This window comes from Haliotis rufescens, unplaced genomic scaffold (assembly GCF_023055435.1).
Source record: "Haliotis rufescens isolate VD_foot unplaced genomic scaffold, xgHalRufe1.0.p SCAF_32, whole genome shotgun sequence".
In the NCBI taxonomy this organism is placed as follows: domain Eukaryota; kingdom Metazoa; phylum Mollusca; class Gastropoda; order Lepetellida; family Haliotidae; genus Haliotis; species Haliotis rufescens.
Window position 1 is genome coordinate 480,778 of NW_025964024.1, and position 18,312 is coordinate 499,089.

Sequence of the window (18,312 nt, forward strand, 5' to 3'; positions counted from 1 at the left end):
AAATCGACTTTAAATAAGGTGTCTTCTCAAACAACGGAAACATGTCACACTTGTCGCCTCATGATAATGTCATTGAGTAAAAATTGAAATACATTGTGAATATTTACATAATGGTAATGATGCATATTTATAATGCAACAAAGTACGTTGCCTCAAGGACATATACAAGAGCGATGTCTTTATTATTTCTTAAACGTTCAAAAGGATACATGTGGTCACACATTGGTGATTATATGTAGGAATTAGGGACGCGTCCAAAATTACTACCCGGGTATCCGAGCCTAACCGCGTATCCACAGCAGGTCTCAGGAATTGGGAACAAAATGTATGGTTGTTTTACCGCAGCCCTGGCCAAAACTATTTACATACATGTATCAAACAATCAGATCATCCGTTCACTGAAGTTGACTGAAGCTTTATCTTTACTCAAACATATACAGGTCAAGAGGAATGTGTGCATCGTCAGAAAGAAATGCGAACATTAGCGACTTGTAGTGTAACCACTGAGCTATAGAAATAGAAACGACAAATAGAACCCTCCACATGGCTTTCTTCGAACAGTAGCGAATAGTTTTCGTCTATTACTGCCTTTCGGACGAGACAAACACGCATGTCCTTTTTGTCAAATTACAATTATTCTTCAGCAATGAAAATTGTTTCAGGCATATATTGAGTCCATCAGTAACTTACTGGATTCCAAAACAGCAGAGCTATGGAAGACTTTAGAGGTAGGTACATTTTCACTTATATTCGTGCTTTGATGTGTCATTTTGGGATAGCAAAATCATTTCTGGAAATACGACTGTAGCATTGTTAATATCCATCCTTGCAATGCGTGTACACTTGTGTTCTGGTCCGACAGTCGGATTTGTGACAGTATTTGATCTCACTTTGAATTTGTTACATTCAGTGACAGATTAACCTTTTTGTGCACGTTCATATTAGCTTCGCCCGAAGTATCTTTGGTGCATTGTGTTTCTCTTTCAGAACCAAACGCTTCCAACTAAGATGCTTGACTTCGCGGACAGCATGACTGATATATATTCGGAAAGCCTGGATGAAGGAGAATTGAAGACATTAACGTTTTCTAACATTGGTAAACCAAAAGCCAAAGTATCTATCATGTCCTACTGATTTGCTGGGATAAGCGAGAACAATTGTTAATCTCATTAAGGCACTACTAGCTTCACACTACAGAATAATGAAACTTGGCACATATTTCGTAATATCAGTTGGGCATCAGCGTTTTTCTTTACAAAGCTATCTTTATTAAAGTTTACGTCTGTGTTTTCAAATCAGTTTCGTTTCTTATACCCTCCCGAGAAAATAAGTTATTCAAATATTGTGTTCACGTTTGTTACAGTGTCACTTAGTGTTCTCTATTAGATTAACAAATGTATCTTTTCCTTATTGTTACATTTATTGTTAATTGTCATACTGAAGTTTTATACTTCACTTTACCATGTGCTTATGGATTCAAGCTATCAATATTTGGAATAAACTGTCAATATGAAAATGAACATTCTTAATATTATGTGTATAAATCTATGCTGAAGGAAATGACAATTGGTTATACTATTCACAATACACAACACTCTTAAAGAAAAGGTGACATTAAGGTGGCAAGCAGTGATATGAGTGACATAATGCTCAAAGCCGTGTCAGTAATGCAAGGTTTACTACATTGTAAATAGGGGGCACGGGTGGCCCAGTCGTCTAAGGCGCCGCGACTCGCTGTGCAGAGTGGCGTCCCTTGGGCACGCCAGAAACCTATGATTGTGGGCTCGAATCCCGGTTCGCCCCGATTATGTTTCTAGGTTTAGTGGTAAACGTCTGAGACTCGCATCACTTCGTGCTTTCCTCCCACATTGAGCTGACACGCCGTGATATAACTGTAATACTGTTAAAAGCGGCGTTAAACCCAACTCACTCACTCATTGTAAATAGTGCGATTTTCCCAGTTCTCCAGGTTGGTAAAACAAACCCCATGGACGTAAAGGACATCGTGTTTTCTGAGGATCTGGTTGATGTTTCTCAGGAAATTTACGGCGCACTGAAGCTAGACAGTAAAACAGTGGTCAACCTGGCAGGTATATGAAACAATTACAATGTGCTTTTGTCGCTCATTGCAATTATCATTAGCAGTGTTTCCATCGAGTGTGTATCCATTCGAGATTGATCATACACGTTTAAAATTAAAATTGTTTGACCACAAGTGTCTCCAAACAAAATAGACTGATTAATCATCCGGTTCCAAGATGATTCTTTTGTCATTTTTTCTCGCAGTTACAACAGGATATCAAATTTGATGTTTGAATCAAATCAAATGATTTTGATTTTGAGGATATTCAAATTACCAAGGCATTTGTTATGACTAATGAATCCAATGCTTATTTTATTTACTCCAGGAAATGATTCCATAAGGTTTAGTGTGATCTACTACAAGAACATCTCATCTCTACTCCCCGAGGAATATGATTTGAAGAGCAGTCCTAAGTATATTTCCATCTCTAGAGACGCCATGGAGAGAAATACCAAATTACACTGTCAGAGTTGTAGAAAAACTTTGGAAATATACTGACTTTGAACTGTCCGTGTGTAATTCCATGCAGATATTATACATTCTATTTCCCAATTTTATTTGAAATGTAGGTCCTATTCAGTGGTGTAATAAATGATTTTATACTGTTTTTTGTGACTCTGGAAAATTCGGAATAAATAACCTGATGTTTGTTCGATTACTTCTCGTTTTAAAGACAGGTTGAAGTGAGCAAGGACATTCTGGCTTTCAACATATTTCCTGCGCCATCAGGGCAACTGGACCCGCCACTCAAGCTGACCTTTTACGATTCGAATGTAAGATTATTTTGACGTTTACGAACATGCTCTGAAAACCTTGGAACAAGATTATTATTTAAACGTTAACTAATGCATGTTACTGTGTTTACCCATGTCTTGAAATACGATGGAAGATGTTACTTTCCGCTCACATTGTATGGGATGTCATATTGTGTAGTGAATGCGTGAGTGCGTTTTCTGCCTTCTTTTAGCAATACACCTGCAGGGACACCCAAACGGGGTTTCACACACTATACACGTGTAGCGAATGGATCTTGGGCCTTTTGCGGGAAGAAATAACGCTTTTATTACTAGGCCACCTCCAATGCTACATCTGAAACTGCAACATGTTGTAGGTGATTGGTACAAAATGTTCCTTTTAATGGTTTACGGTGTGTAATCTTCAACATCTGCAAGGATATAACGTTCTCTCCCTAGCAGTTGGTACAAATATGGTTATAGTGAGTCAAAGGCATCATTTGCTTCCTGGACTTAATACGTGTATGACGTTATTATGAAGCAATTTGAGTGAGTGAGTGAGTGAGTAAGTCAGCGAGTGAGTGAGTATTGTTTTACACAGCTTTTAGTAATACTCCAGCAATATTACGGTGGGAACATTGGACACCAGCAGCTATGATGCCCAATGGATCGGCTGGTATGGCTCTGTGACCTGGTTGATTGCTTTATATTTTACCCGATGGCGGGGATCTTGCTCGCAATATCAGTCACTGATTTTGTCTTGTCCTGACAATTAGTTACGGGCCGACGCCATATAGTTTGAAGGGCAGCGCTAAACAACAAACACTCAAATCAGTTGAAAATGCACGCTAATGGTATCGCCATTGTCCCGTGTTGATGTTTTCGGAGAATGTAAATATTATCAATCGAAGTCATATGGATGTGCATTCTACATTTGTTAATTTTGAAATGTAATCAAATTACAGAAATCACCACAACTTGGAGATCCACTTTGTGTACATCTCAACATTTCAGAAAAGTGCGTACAATTTAAAGCATTGACCCAAGACTCAAAGAAATCTTTTCTGGAAATGCTATCTATAATCTAAATGTCGGTTTTGATGTCTTCGAACATTTATCATTATGTTCATAAACTCTGTTCCACAAAAATTCTGTATTCAATAGCCACCAAGCTCAGAACCACATAAAGAACATAAATACAAATTTTTCCTGCATTTTAATTTGAAAAGAATTTTCAGAAACCTTAATGCTTTTGTTAAAAAGTTTCTGATACCTTATTCGAGTACAACATTACGCCTAATGTTTTCATAGGAAATTGATGTTCAGTGTTTCCGGCAAATACAAACAAGAAGCTTACTGTAAATAGAGATTATTAGCTGCGTATTATAAATAACATATTTTAAGACAACATATAATAATATGTAATAGAAATTGTATTATGTGAGTCTTGTACATACTAATTGTCTACCTAATAGGTGGTATTTACGGTACGGAAACACACGAGCGTAAGAATATCTTTATCGTATAATGTCCTTCATGTGCTTAAAATAATCGTCGTGTAGGACGTAATGTCGCTCAGGAAGCGAAGGTTTAGAAACCTCGTATTAATATGGTATTTGCATGAACTGCATATGAACTGTTGTGTATTGAGAACGCAGACATTGAACCGATTCCTGCGTATATATTGGCTCGTGGTGTCAGGTTTTTCGTTTAGTGTAGTGCACTAACCATTATATGATAAAGGCATTTGCTTTTTTAGCAAATGGGAATCCAGAGGATGTTACACCAGGAACCAAGGAGAAAATTACACGGAGTGTTTCTGTAGTCACCTGACTAACTATGCGTTACTGATGCGTGCGGTGAGTTTAATCTGATATTCAATAACGGTCACATAGCCAATTTCGTTTAATTGATTTACCCATCTGAACTAGTGATAAAGTAGTCCAGGCAAGACTGGTAAGTCTGTTTCACATTTAGTTCTATGTTTAAAGATTCAGATCGACCAAAACAACCCTCAACAATAGGGATGATTTAGACCTTCCAGTGGTCATCTTTCTCGTTATGTCGAGAAATATTCCATTAGATTCAGCCTTTGCTGTCTACATTTCACAACTTGAGAGAGGTAGTGGTACCTTCGAGTGAAGGCCAAACATTTTATGACCCTCACTCTATAAAGGTTTACACTCCAATGAACTCACACAAAGTGAAAGTCACTTCTTTATTATAAGTAGCAGATTAACATAACACCGGTAGGAAATAGATAACAATTAACACACTACTAATTGATAACAAACTACACACAGATAACTGATAAGATATAAAAAATGTGTCTATTGCTTGATTAGGCAGAGGGGAAGTAACACCCTTAACCTCTGTTGATTTTTTAGGGTTATAGAATTTGGAATTTATCAAATTGAACTTGATGTTTAGGGAAAGTTTGCAGGTGGTCTGAGCGGGCTGAGGTGCTTTCTGCTTTGGCTGTTGCAGTTTTCTGTTCTTGGATATTTCACAAATATACGAGTTACCACAGTCACGATTAATGTTGTAGATCACTCCTTTTACTGTTAGGGGATTTGCTTGAAGGATGGTTATCCACCTTCCACCAATCAGCCCTCAAAGGATCTATGATACAAGAAACCAGAGATTGTTATCTATACAGTTGCATGTTTTCTGATAGACAATAGCTGTACATAAGTTTGTCAAGAATTACACATAAGTAGTGGGTATCCAGTGAGATTAAGTTTATTCTCCTTTCTAAATACGGCAAACTACGTTTAAAACGAACACGCTTATAACGAACATACCGATATAACGAGTATATTTTTAGTACCGACCATTTGATGTACATATATGCTGTATGTATGCTTATAACGAACTACGGTTATTACGAACTAAAATTAGTGGTCCCCTCGAGTTATAACTGTAGTTTACTGTAACACCGCTTATAATTGTGATTAAAACCTTTTATTTGCAATTGATGTTTTGGATCTATGATGACCTGGCAATGGCTAAAAGCCTCAAAACCCAAACAGATTTGTGGCATAACAATATGATATTATTTGGCAAAGAACGTTCGGTATGATGAATTCGTTTATACAAAAACTGTGATTTATATCGAAAACCATTGAAATGTATATCAAGCAGATACTAAACATCATTGCCATTAGAATTTTAAAGAACGTTTCAACAACTAATTACAGTCAATGGTCGAATTGACGCTACCTTTGTCTTTCATGTTAATCAATGATGTAATTAATGATTTCAGAAGGCGGATGACTTGAAACAACCACCGCTGTCATTGTCAGTAATCTCCTTGGTAGGATGCAGTATTTCTGTGTTGGCAATGGTTCTAACAGTGGTTATACACATCTGCCTGTGGAGGTAAATGATCTGGGTTTCATTGTAATTGATTACAACAGTGGTTTCTATATCCGTGACCTCACTGGTTCTGACAATGGCTACATACATCTTCCTGTGGAGGTAAAGGGTCTCCTTGTTTTCATTGTCATTGATTACAACAGTGGTTTCTATATCCGTGACCTCACTGGCTCTAACAAAGGCTACATACAGCTGCTTGTGGAGGTAAAGGGTCTCCTTGTTTTCATTGTCATTGATTACAACAGTGGTTTCTATATCCGTGACCTCACTGGTTCTGACAATGGCTACATACATCTTCCTGTGGAGGTAAAGGGTCTCCTTGTTTTCATTGTCATTGATTACAACAGTGGTTTCTATATCCGTGACCTCACTGGTTCTAACAAAGGCTACATACAGCTGCTTGTGGAGGTAAAGGGTCTCCTTGTTTTCATTGTCATTGATTACAACAGTGGTTTCTATATCCGTGACCTCACTGGTTCTGACAATGGCTACATACATCTTCCTGTGGAGGTAAAGGGTCTCCTTGTTTTCATTGTCATTGATTACAACAGTGGTTTCTATATCCGTGACCTCACTGGCTCTAACAAAGGCTACATACAGCTGCTTGTGGAGGTAAAGGGTCTCCTTGTTTTCATTGTCATTGATTACAACAGTAGTTTCTATATCCGTGACCTCACTGGTTCTAACATTGGTTAAACAAATATCATATCTTCAACTGTCAGTGATTACAAAAGTGGCAGAGATCATGTGCTTCACATTGAGGAGACACATGTATCTAACGAGATTCACATTTTGTGTTAAAAGACTCGGAACAGGAAAGGTTGTGTTGCACTTGGACTTAATGAGGGGAAAGAGTGCCCAGCTGTGCGGAGTCATATAATCCCACATTCATTGTCGTGCTTGTAGGTTTCACAAAACTGGTAGTCTTTTCTCCCACACCAACCGGCGTTATACCAAACTCACTCACTCACTCATATAGATGCCGATTTGTAATTAACAATTAATTGGGAGATAAACTTACTGTTTGAAAGTAGAGCTAGCTTACCTGTAGATTTAACCACGTTAAAAAAAACGCATCAGAGGAAAATGATGTTCGATGAAATACATATGTTCCTGTGTGGTCAACCAGGTGGTGCCTTTGCATGTGTTTGTGACGGGTGCCACTGGTGAGGCAGTATACGCTCACCTTTTCGCGACCACATGGTAGCATCACAATTTGATAGTGATTCATAAGCAAATGCTCATTATATAGTCAGAATCGTACTATGGACTATGCTTTTAGCAGACATTTCTTGTGAATATGGTAGGGATTATGTCTCTTTTATTATATATAACGTTGTGTTCCAGATACGTAAAATCGGACCAAGCTACGATCTTGATGCACATTTGTATATGCCTTACTATTGCTATGATCCTGTTTACGGCTGGAGTGGAACAGACAAAATATGAAGTGAGTAATTGACGCGAATGACTTCTGGTCTTCTGGTTGTAACTGATTATTGGTTTCGCGTTTTACCGAAGATGGACATGTAGTGGAACGATCTCAAAGCATCTAAGTGAACAAACATAAATTCCCAAAACCTGCATATAATGAACATATTAATCTAATAAAATATTATTTATTTTGTAACGAGGGACCTTATTCCTGTTCTGTACATTGCACTGCAGGACATGCAAACCATTTTTACGAACACCTGGTGTCATCACTGATTTTCAGTGTAAAATGTCATTTTCCTCACAATTTTGACTATATTTTACACCCAATGAAATAATATTTGAGACCGACGTTTCATAATTATTGTATACAGTGTCCTATGGAAATCTGTACACCCAGTATCATATTTCATTAATAAAATAAAATGATTTTGATGTAGTCGGAAACGTACAATCAACTCTGTTTTTAGCAGTGGGATCTTCATGGGTGTGGAAAGGGTTTTGTATCTTTTATATACATGTATGTAATGTGCATTCAACAATCACATTGTGTGTATCACGACCTGACAAATGTGGTACGTGAAGTACGTTATCAGTGAAGCGTGTTTCAGTATGTCTGTACGTCCATTGCTGTGGCCCTCCACTTCTTCTACCTGGCGAGTTTCTTCATGATGCTGGCTTCTGCTCTTGAGACATTGTGGACTATTGTTGTTGTATTCACGACTGGATCCAATCTCAAAGTTCTCTTAATCGGAGCCTGGGGTATGTCTTGCTACTACTACTACTACTACTACTACTACTACTACTACTACTTCTACTACTACTACTGCTACTTCTACTACTACTACTACTTCTACTACTACTACTACTGCTACTTCTACTACTACCACTACTACTACTACTACTACTTCTACTTCTACTACTACTACTACTACTACTTCTACTACTACTACTACTTCTACTACTACTACTACTACTACTACTACTACTACTACTACTCCAAGATGGCTGTTACTTGCCTAATATGAAACTGTATGCCGTCAGTAACATCCATTTGGTTTTTCCAACACCCACCTCACATATTTCACATTAAACTTCTGGTACAGAAATTCGTTATTCGACACTGTTTTGAGTTTTAATATTTTTAATGTTGATGTGCAAGGACATTCATAATTTTTAGATCACGTTGGTGAATGTTTTTATATGGATTATAGTTAAAATTATCAACACGGTTTGGCCTCTAAGGTTTGAAGAGAAGTCTCGCTTTGACCCTTACGTCAACGGTTGTAAATATTCTTCTGCTAACCTGGTATAACACCGTATACGACATCTAAAGACACCACAACTAATAACATGCAACTACTACTACTACTACTACTACATCATAAACTACTACTACTACAACTACAACTACCACTACTACTACTACTACTACTACATGAACTACTACATGAACTACTATAACTACTACTTCTACTACTACTACTACTACTACTACTACTACTACTACTACTACTACTACTCTCCTTAGTACTGCCAACACAGCAAGAGGGGTTTTCACTACAGTCTCTTCTGGTGGAAACCTTAGTATAATGTCATTTACTTAAAACTTCAATCTTTTTCAGTTTTCCCCGTGATAATAGTGGCCATTACGACGGTCGTTTCGGAATCGCGAGGACACACAAGACAGTAGTAAGTAATGCTGGCATTGTTGTACCGTTTGACTGGCACCATTCACTTGTGTGACCACATTTTCTACCGCTGAACACGGAAAGACGTTTGCTACAAGAGGCTCTGATAATAAAATGGCTTACATCATTTGTTTTATCATCTATTCTCCACAGTTGCTGGTTGCCACTGGAGGATAATATGAGATGGGCCTTCATTGGACCGGTCGTTGTCATAGTTGCTGTGAGTAATTGATTGTACAAATACATGGAAAGCAATTATGAAGGATACCAAAGAAGCATGAAAGCTTTTTTCGCAATGAATATCCATAACATGGTGTGATTCACTCGTACATCGATAGTCATAATTCAAATACAGATACCGTAACTGGTAAGTTTGTTTAAACGTCTGCCAAGACATTTATGATCTTAGTTACATACATGTATGCATTTCGTAAAAGGCGTCGAAAATGGATCGGTGGTCAGGATCGGTGCCTTGGTTGATTGCTCGTCAACGTACCGCGACTGCTCTGAACGTTTTTCGTGGTCCAGATTTGATTTTTTACAGGCCACGTTAATGAAGCTGGAAAATGTATTATTGCACATAAGTGGTATAATAGGAACGTGTACAACTAAATATGTCTGACATATATATACTAGCGGAAAAAAGGTAACTGTGCTCCATATAAAGTGATGTAAATGTGCATTGAAGACTCAAGATGGTTGATAACATCATGGGGGATGTCAACCAAAGATTGGCCCAACTGAGTTAACGTTACCGGCTGCTTCTGGTCCTGTCGTAGGGGTCGTCCAGTTTCATTCCAGACTTGTTCTATAAGGGAGAGGTCTGGATGAACAGCCGGCCATGGTAGTACAGTAATGTTATGCTGCCTCAAAGGTCTGTCACAACACGTGCACTATGTGCGCGGGCTTTATTCTGCTGCAGCGTGACATACCTAACGGTGACATGAAAGCACAACTGGGCGTATCGCAGGACGTCGTGGTCGGACGTCGTGCTCCCTCCTCCGACGGCGTACGTTTCTACCACTAACCGGCCTCATCCCCGGAATTGTTCGACTTGTTGATGAGGCAGTTTGGGATCGATTCTGTAGATGCGTCAACCGAATATGGTCATCTTATTGACGTGACGTCACACATGGATGACCTACCCGTGACAAGTTATGAGTGTTGCCCTGCTGTGGATAACCTCTCCAAAGAAACAATATCGTGTTTCGATGACCATTAAAATGTCTAGCAACTTCGTGTTGCACTATTCTTGTTTGAAGCAGGCCCACGGCGCGTAGGCTTTGACTTTAAGCAAGGCGTGGCATTTCGTAAGCATTATTTACAAACTCGATTTCAGGAGCACGTGAGAGCTAAACAATTATTGTGTGCTGTTCAGGTTAACATTCAGGCGTATGGAAATCATGTTCCCAACAACATAAACATCCAAATTGTGCGCCGTGGATTAACATGCACGCACTAGTTGCGAATAACGATCTTAAAGTAGAGGTGACATAATCATGAATATGTATTGAAAGATGCATTATTTAAATTCAGAAAAAATATATTTTTATTGAACCCTATAGTTACTTTCTTCCTTTAGTTTATGTATATATCATACAAATGTATTGTTTTATTTCAGGTTAATTTTATAGTCATTGGCAAATTAATATACATACTTCTGTCGACCAAGGCAGCCCAAACAGAAGACACAAGAACTAAAATCAAGTAAGACAACAAGGAATATGCTTCAAATCAATTTATAAAATGTTTACTTTGCACACACTGAGAGTGAGAATGATTATTGGTTGGTCCACGTGACGCTATATGATACTATATTTCTTATTTCTTTTATGTAGGGGGGCATGGGTGGCTCAGTCGTCTGAGGCGCCGCGATTCGCTGTGCAGAGTTGCGTCCCTTGGACACGCCAGAAACCTATGATTGTTGGTTCGAATCCCGGTTCGCCCCAATTATGTTTCTAGGTTTGTCAGCACCATACCCGTGTTCGTGGGTTTCACCGAAGTGGTAAACGTCTAAGACCTGCATCATTTCGAGCTTCCTCCCACATTAAGTTGACACGCCGTGATATAACTGGAATGCTGTTAAAAGTGGCGTTAAACCCAACTCACTCACTCACTCACTCACTCACTCACTCACTCACTCACTCACTCACTCACTCACTCACTCACTCACTCACTCACTCACTCACTCACTCACTCACTCACTCACTCACTCACTCACTCACTCACTCACTCACTCACTCACTATATGATACTGAAGATCCTTTACAATTGCTGCCTGCTGCATTATCCATCACCAGACTTAATTATATGCATATTCGCTCCTTGTATAGGGCATGGGGTTTTCATTCGTGTCAGGCGCCGCATTTTGCTGTGCAGAGTTGCGTCCCTCTGGCGCGTAAGGAACCTATGAACGTTTGTTTGACTCACAGGTTTGCTCTGATTACAGTCAGTACCATACCCGAGCATCAAATAAAGTTACTAGCAAATATCTACGATCTGCATCACTTCGGGCGTACCTCTCAAATGAAGCTGACACACTATCACAGAACAGATAGACTATTCGAAATGGCGTTAAACCCAACTCACACACTCACTCTTGTTACCTGTAATTAAATCTAATCTGAGATATCTAACGAAAACTCAGTGACGACGCAACCAGTTTGTTTTCCAAGGCTACTGCTGCTGTGACACGAAACAACATTCTCTCACACGCTTAAAAAGTTATATTGAAGAACACCTATATTTGTTAGTTATCATTTCATTTTAAACCATCACTTAGAAATTAAAGCGTACCTTTTTGTTGTTGCAGGATAGCACTCCGTGGGATTTGTATGCTTACACCCGTACTTGGCGTCACGTGGGTATTAGGTCTTCTGGTAGGGAAGGACGACAATTATGTGTTTGATCATATATTTTCTGCAGTCAACTCTATTCAAGGATTGTTCATATTCATAACACAGTGTGTGCTTAACAGAAAGGTGAGTGCACATAATCGGTTATCAATAAAGTATTGTAATTATGCCGTGTGGTATATTACACGCGATTATGTCGAAGCTTAATGACGCTTGTAAAATAGTTCACAACATATACATTTTAAAGACAGCGACAATTGTGTCGTGAAATAGATTCACAGTCCCGGCAATGCCTGGCCTGAACAGGTTCCAACTATCCCAGACAAATGAAGTCTTCTGATGTTGATCAGGTGGTAACAATGTCTCAACTGACTTACTCAACAATCTAACCCCGACAGCATGGCCTAAACTGTATTGTATACAGGCCACCGTCACACCATTCACTCACTCACTCATCCATTAACTTACAATTCTGAAATTAATTTCAGATATATTCGGGACTTACCAACCACTGGCGTCGTTTCCGGTTGGGAAGGTGGAAGCTGACTATTAAAAGACGTAAACAGAGCGTCATGCGGGTATCGATTCTTAAAACTATTTCCACTCTCCTAAGTGTGTGTACATTCAATTTGCTTCAAGTTTGGACTCTGAATATAGAAACCGTAATATATCTTTCCTCTTGACAGGTTCAAATTAAACTTGAGAGAATGAATGCACCAGCTAGGGAGGAAAAGCGATCAGATGACAACGGTAAATGTATTGTTGAGCGTTTAATATTTCTTAATAAATCTCAATAATCATGAGAAATGTATCTTGAAAGCACAGTACTTTGTATAAGTGAATGGCTGCACGCATGGTTTCAGCTTTCTGCTTTGTTTAGATCTACCGAGAAGAACATGCACAATGTTTCAGTCATAACTAAAAGAATGTTGAAAACATACCGTGAAAAGGGATGATCCTGGATGCCACTTTCATACCCAATTTCTTAAGTGAAACTGTCACTGGGTACAAATATATCATGATGTAAACACTAAAGCAAGTGAAGAATGATGTGAACACTAAAGCAAGTGACGAATGATGTAAACACTAAAGCAAGTGACGAATGATGTAAACACTAAAGCAAGTGAAGAATGATGTGAACACTAAAGCAAGTGACGAATGATGTAAACACTAAAACAAGTGAAGAATGATGTGAACACTAAAGCAAGTGACAAATGATATAAACACTAAAGCAAGCGAAGAATGATGTAAACACTAAAGCAAGTGAAGAATTATGTAAACACTAAAGCAAGTGACGAATGATGTAAACACTAAAGCAAGTGAAGAATGATGTGAACAGTAAAGCAAGTATAAGAATGATGTGGACAGTAATGCAGGTATAAGAATGATGTTGACAATAAAGCAAGTATAAGAATAATGTTGACAATAAAACAAATATAAGAATGATGCTGACAATAAAACAAGTATAAGAATGATGTGAACAGTAAAGAAAGTATAAGAATGATGTGAACAATAATGCAAGTATAATAATGATGAGAACAATAAATCAAGTGCAAGAATGATGTCAACATTAAAGTGAGTATAAGAATGATATGGACAATAACGCAAGTATAAAAATAATGTTGACAATAAAACATGTACAGGAAAGATGTGAACAACAGAGCAAGTATATAAATTATGTGAACAGTAAAACAGGTAAAAGAATGTTGGGGGCAATAAAACAAGTATCAGAATGATATGGACAATTAAGCAAGGATCGGAAAAATGGGAAAAATAAAACGAATATCAGAATGATGTGAGAGAATGAAGCGAGTATAAGAATAATGGGAAAAATAAAGCAATACAAATAGGATATGAACAATAAAACAAGTATAAGAATGATTTGAAAAATAAAGCAAGTATAAGAATGATGTGAACAATAAAGCAAGTATACGAACAATGTGAACAATAATGCAAGTATAGGGATCATGTGAACAATAAATAAAGTATAAGAATTTTTGAAAGTTAGTATTATCAATCATCGTCAACGTAAGCTGTGCTCATTATGTCTTTTCAAATTATATGTTAGGTAATGACAGCAGTCAAGATCTCAGTGGGGATATAGAAGACGTCAACGATGATGTGAGTATATAGACAAAAGTTCCCTCTGACGTGTTTGCATCCCTTGATACACAGTTTAGCTTGTCAGGTTCTAGTTATTTTGTCAAAGGTATTTGCGGTATTGTTTGGATGTTTAAATCTTATTGACGCATTTGACTGGTGCACTGGTTTGGCTGGTCCAGACAGGAATATTTAAAAGCCTTCGCGATATAGCTAAATTATTGCTGCATGCCGCTTCAAACAAACTTCTACTGAAATGACACTGAAGAATGCATCCTTGGCCAAAATAAGATCAAAATCGGGTATCTAATTCTATTCTATCCTCACAATTAACATAACACTTACTTAAACATTTGAAACTTCGCGCTTCATAGGTATCTAATATATAGTTGGACTACCTCAAAGTTAAAAACACAGTAGGTGTATCTCCTAATTCAATCACAATACCTGGACTGACTGATACAAATGAATACATGGCCTGGCCTGACGTTTACTGATGTTATAATTTCAGTGGACTGGGAATGGACAGCAAACCAGCACAAGTGTGGTTGAAACTTTGTCTTCGAAGGACGAACCTAGTGAACGTCAGATGAAGGGGAGTGCTCGGGTGGTCATGTGTTCGGATCAGCTGTCGGTCATTTCGAAGGGAAGCTACAGGGATGACACAAAGGCGACAAATGAGTTTATAGAGGTTTGGCAATTGAAGTTAAAACAACGTAGTTGTATTGACCAGGAAAATACAGAATGTCAAATATTGAATAACCACATACAAAGAGTGAAAGCTATTGGGCTGAGTTCCCCCATTATTCTCACCGTAATTGATGGTGGTGATGCGGTTTTGAAAAAATCAATCTATCACCGAAAATGCTTGAAAAATGGTTGTTCTCAGATTGAAAAGAAATGATGTCACTGACATGCTTTGTGTTCTGAAAAATAATGGGTTGTGGGTTGAAGTAAAGGTTTTGTCGCCTTTCCACATGGGTGTACTGTATGAAACCAATTAAGGTGTTCCAGGCGAAAAGCGGCGTTAAACCAACCTCACTGTTATTATTTAACGTTTCAGATATCTCGGCCTACCAGTAACTTACAAATTTCACAGACTGTACAGAAACAGAAGAGTCTGTCTAGTCTTCGTGCTTCGCAGGTATACTATTTTCTGTGAATCTAATTGGCAATATGTTGTGATACTGGTTCATTTAGTTATTTTTGTATTGGTCTTTAAAACCACACTCAGCAGTATTTCAGCTATATGACGGCGGCCAATAAATAATTTAGTCTTGATCAGACAATCCAGTTAATAATTAAAATTTGGTGTTTGTCTATTTAATGAACACAACATGCTTACGATGGTAAGACAGGTTACGAAGAACTTGAAGCATAAATTACATCTGCAGCGGTACAATCAGTAATGTGATCCTACTGCAATAGTTGTACCATTCTTCGAAAAGTATTTCCACAGTATGATGTGTAAGTCTGTCGCCTCACGAAGCTGGTATTCGACCTTAGGTCATTGCATGTTACAATGTATCGATTGTTGGCTCGTACATACAAGACATGTGGTATTAACCAACTTAATGCATTTCTTCCGTGTCGCACCTTTATCATTTCGTACCAATTGACTATCATCTACTTGCCGCATATCCCTGACAAGCTGATTACAGGGGACGTCGGTACAACATGATAGTTATATTTCACTTCTTGTTACAAACATTATTCGCGTTGGTTACCCCCTAAAGAGACATTATTCGTGTTGGTTACCCTATAGTTAGATTCCCCTTCCTATTTAAACACACCTCGAGTTATGTACCCCAGAGGTTGATTCACCTTCCCGTTACAAACATTATTCGTGTTGGGTATCCCCCATCCACGGAGACATTATTCCTGTTGGTTACCCTATAGTTAGATTCCCATCCCTCCTTGTTGAAACACTACTCGAAACACTACTCGGCCTCCGGGGTACGTGTATTTACTTTATTGATAAGTTTAATTGTTTTGACATTTTAAAATGTTTTGCAATTTTGTGCACCATTGAAATTGAAAACCTCACGGAATATCCAAGTGAGTGAGTGAGTTAAAGATTTACGTCACATCGGCAGTATCTCAGCCATATTGGAATATCCAAGAAAAGTGCACACGTGCCATAAATATGTGTTCAAATATAGGCCATACGCATTCTGCAACGATTCGGCGTCAGAATAAGTCCCCAGTTCAAATGCATGCTATCTGCACTCTGCGTGGATTCGGCGTCAGAATAGGTCCCCAGTTCAAGTACATGCTATCTGCACTCTGCAATGATTCGGCGTCAGAATAGGTCCCCAGTATGTAATGATTTGGAATATATTTGGGATCATCACTGTGATTGACGGATTGTGTTCATCGTTCACCGTATGTGACGTTGGTCAGTAGATCAATCACTTGTTTGTCTGTACGTCTCGATTGTTTAAATGCTCCCGTGATAGCAGAGATGTTGAACAAAAATAAACAATAGGCTTAGATAGAGGACAGATCACCAATATGCTGCTTCAGAACATACATTGAGAGAGCACATCCGAGACACCATGTGTAAAAGGTTGTGCGTACAATGACATTCACGCTTTAATATATATGTTTATATAACTGCACGAATAAGATTTAATCTATTATTCTATATCCTAGAAACTTATGGTATTGTATAAGTGGCGATATCCTTGAGCCGAGTCAATAATTGTTATGTGCTGTTCTGATTTATAATCTTTGGTTTAGTCCGTTCATCATTCTGAAATTTTTTTCAAGTCCCTTTGATCAAAAGAACCCTTTGCTTGCCAGATCTTATCTCCTCGTGTCAGAGGGAAGGAGAGTGGTGATCAAAATCGTACGGCAGAAAAGGTAGATATGCCATGATTACCCAACGCCTTATCTTGGATATTGATGACATTCAGACTGAGGTGAAGTGAAATGGGGTTTAACGTCGCGGTCAAGGTTATTGCACTTAAATAGCGACATGCATCCATATTTGTGTGTGTGTGTGTGTGCGTGCGCGCGCGCGCGCTCGTGTGTGTGTGTGTGTGTGTGTGTGTGTGTGTGTGTGTGTGTCTGCTTGTACTCGTCCGGATTAATGCCGGTTTTATAGTGCAAACCCACTGATATTGCCTTGATACCAGTTTCACATGGATATCTCAATCACACAAAGTATACTGACTCCGAGCCGACCATTCTTTGTTTTAGCCCCTAAATATCATCTCTAAACGTCCTTGTCCTGGAATCGAATCACTGACCTTCCGTTCTCGGGAGCGGTCAGGTAGCCTTGTGGTTAAAGCGTTGGCTCGTCACGCCGAATACCCGGGTTCGATTCCCCACATGAGTGCAATGTGTGAAGCCCATTGTCCGGTGTCCCCCGCCGTGATATTGCTGGAATATTGCTAAAAGCGGCGTAAAAACATACTCACTCCGTTCTCGGGACAGACGCTCTATCCACTAGTCCATTGAGGCGCTTTCACATTCAGACTGAAAGCGGAAAGAATGAAAGTATGGTTGAACTAATATATATGAATAAAATAGAATTAAACATGAGGCTGACAATGCTTGTATTACTAGTATATATACATACCGTGAATTATAGGGCACAACAAAAACCATTAAAACAAAACCCATACGCCCATTTGTCGTGCTGTGATATGTTGTTCATGGGTCAATCCAGGTTTGAGCCGATTAGGATCCTTGCTAGCACCATACCCTTGCTGCGGTATTCACAATGTGTTGATTGAACGATCAGCATCACAGTGAACGTTGCTTCCACATTAAGCAGCAACACAGTTATTTTAGTTTAATTTTCAAAGCGGTTTCGCTCACACAGGTAAATAAATTAAATTAGTGGACGTGTCATTCGATGCTTCAGCGGAAGTTGTGTCAGTCGAAGTCATGAGGTGGTAATTGATAAAGTGATCGAGTTCTCTGATATTCCTCGTGACTTACTTCCTTTTTTGCAGTTGTACATCATTTCTATGTATATTCATTTGATTTGTAGTTTATGTTGTGAAGTATGTCATAGCTACATGGTG

At 38.6% G+C, this 18,312-nt stretch overlaps 1 protein-coding gene across 1 annotated transcript in view; it reads left to right on the forward strand.

The window, feature by feature from the left end:
* Positions 1 to 18,312, forward strand: part of LOC124149109 — a 51,145-nt gene that overhangs the window by 30,099 nt on the left and 2,734 nt on the right. The window contains exons 14-33 of the mRNA XM_046520474.2: positions 663 to 728; positions 988 to 1,096; positions 1,962 to 2,090; positions 2,409 to 2,496; positions 2,757 to 2,856; positions 3,783 to 3,835; positions 4,577 to 4,676; positions 6,083 to 6,198; positions 7,543 to 7,645; positions 8,241 to 8,391; positions 9,255 to 9,321; positions 9,474 to 9,540; positions 10,942 to 11,027; positions 12,133 to 12,301; positions 12,664 to 12,753; positions 12,862 to 12,925; positions 14,244 to 14,296; positions 14,787 to 14,966; positions 15,339 to 15,419; positions 17,081 to 17,140. Of these exons, the coding sequence (XP_046376430.2) occupies positions 663 to 728; positions 988 to 1,096; positions 1,962 to 2,090; positions 2,409 to 2,496; positions 2,757 to 2,856; positions 3,783 to 3,835; positions 4,577 to 4,676; positions 6,083 to 6,198; positions 7,543 to 7,645; positions 8,241 to 8,391; positions 9,255 to 9,321; positions 9,474 to 9,540; positions 10,942 to 11,027; positions 12,133 to 12,301; positions 12,664 to 12,753; positions 12,862 to 12,925; positions 14,244 to 14,296; positions 14,787 to 14,966; positions 15,339 to 15,419; positions 17,081 to 17,140 (1,932 nt within the window). The remainder of the gene's footprint in view (positions 1 to 662; positions 729 to 987; positions 1,097 to 1,961; positions 2,091 to 2,408; positions 2,497 to 2,756; positions 2,857 to 3,782; positions 3,836 to 4,576; positions 4,677 to 6,082; positions 6,199 to 7,542; positions 7,646 to 8,240; positions 8,392 to 9,254; positions 9,322 to 9,473; positions 9,541 to 10,941; positions 11,028 to 12,132; positions 12,302 to 12,663; positions 12,754 to 12,861; positions 12,926 to 14,243; positions 14,297 to 14,786; positions 14,967 to 15,338; positions 15,420 to 17,080; positions 17,141 to 18,312) is intronic.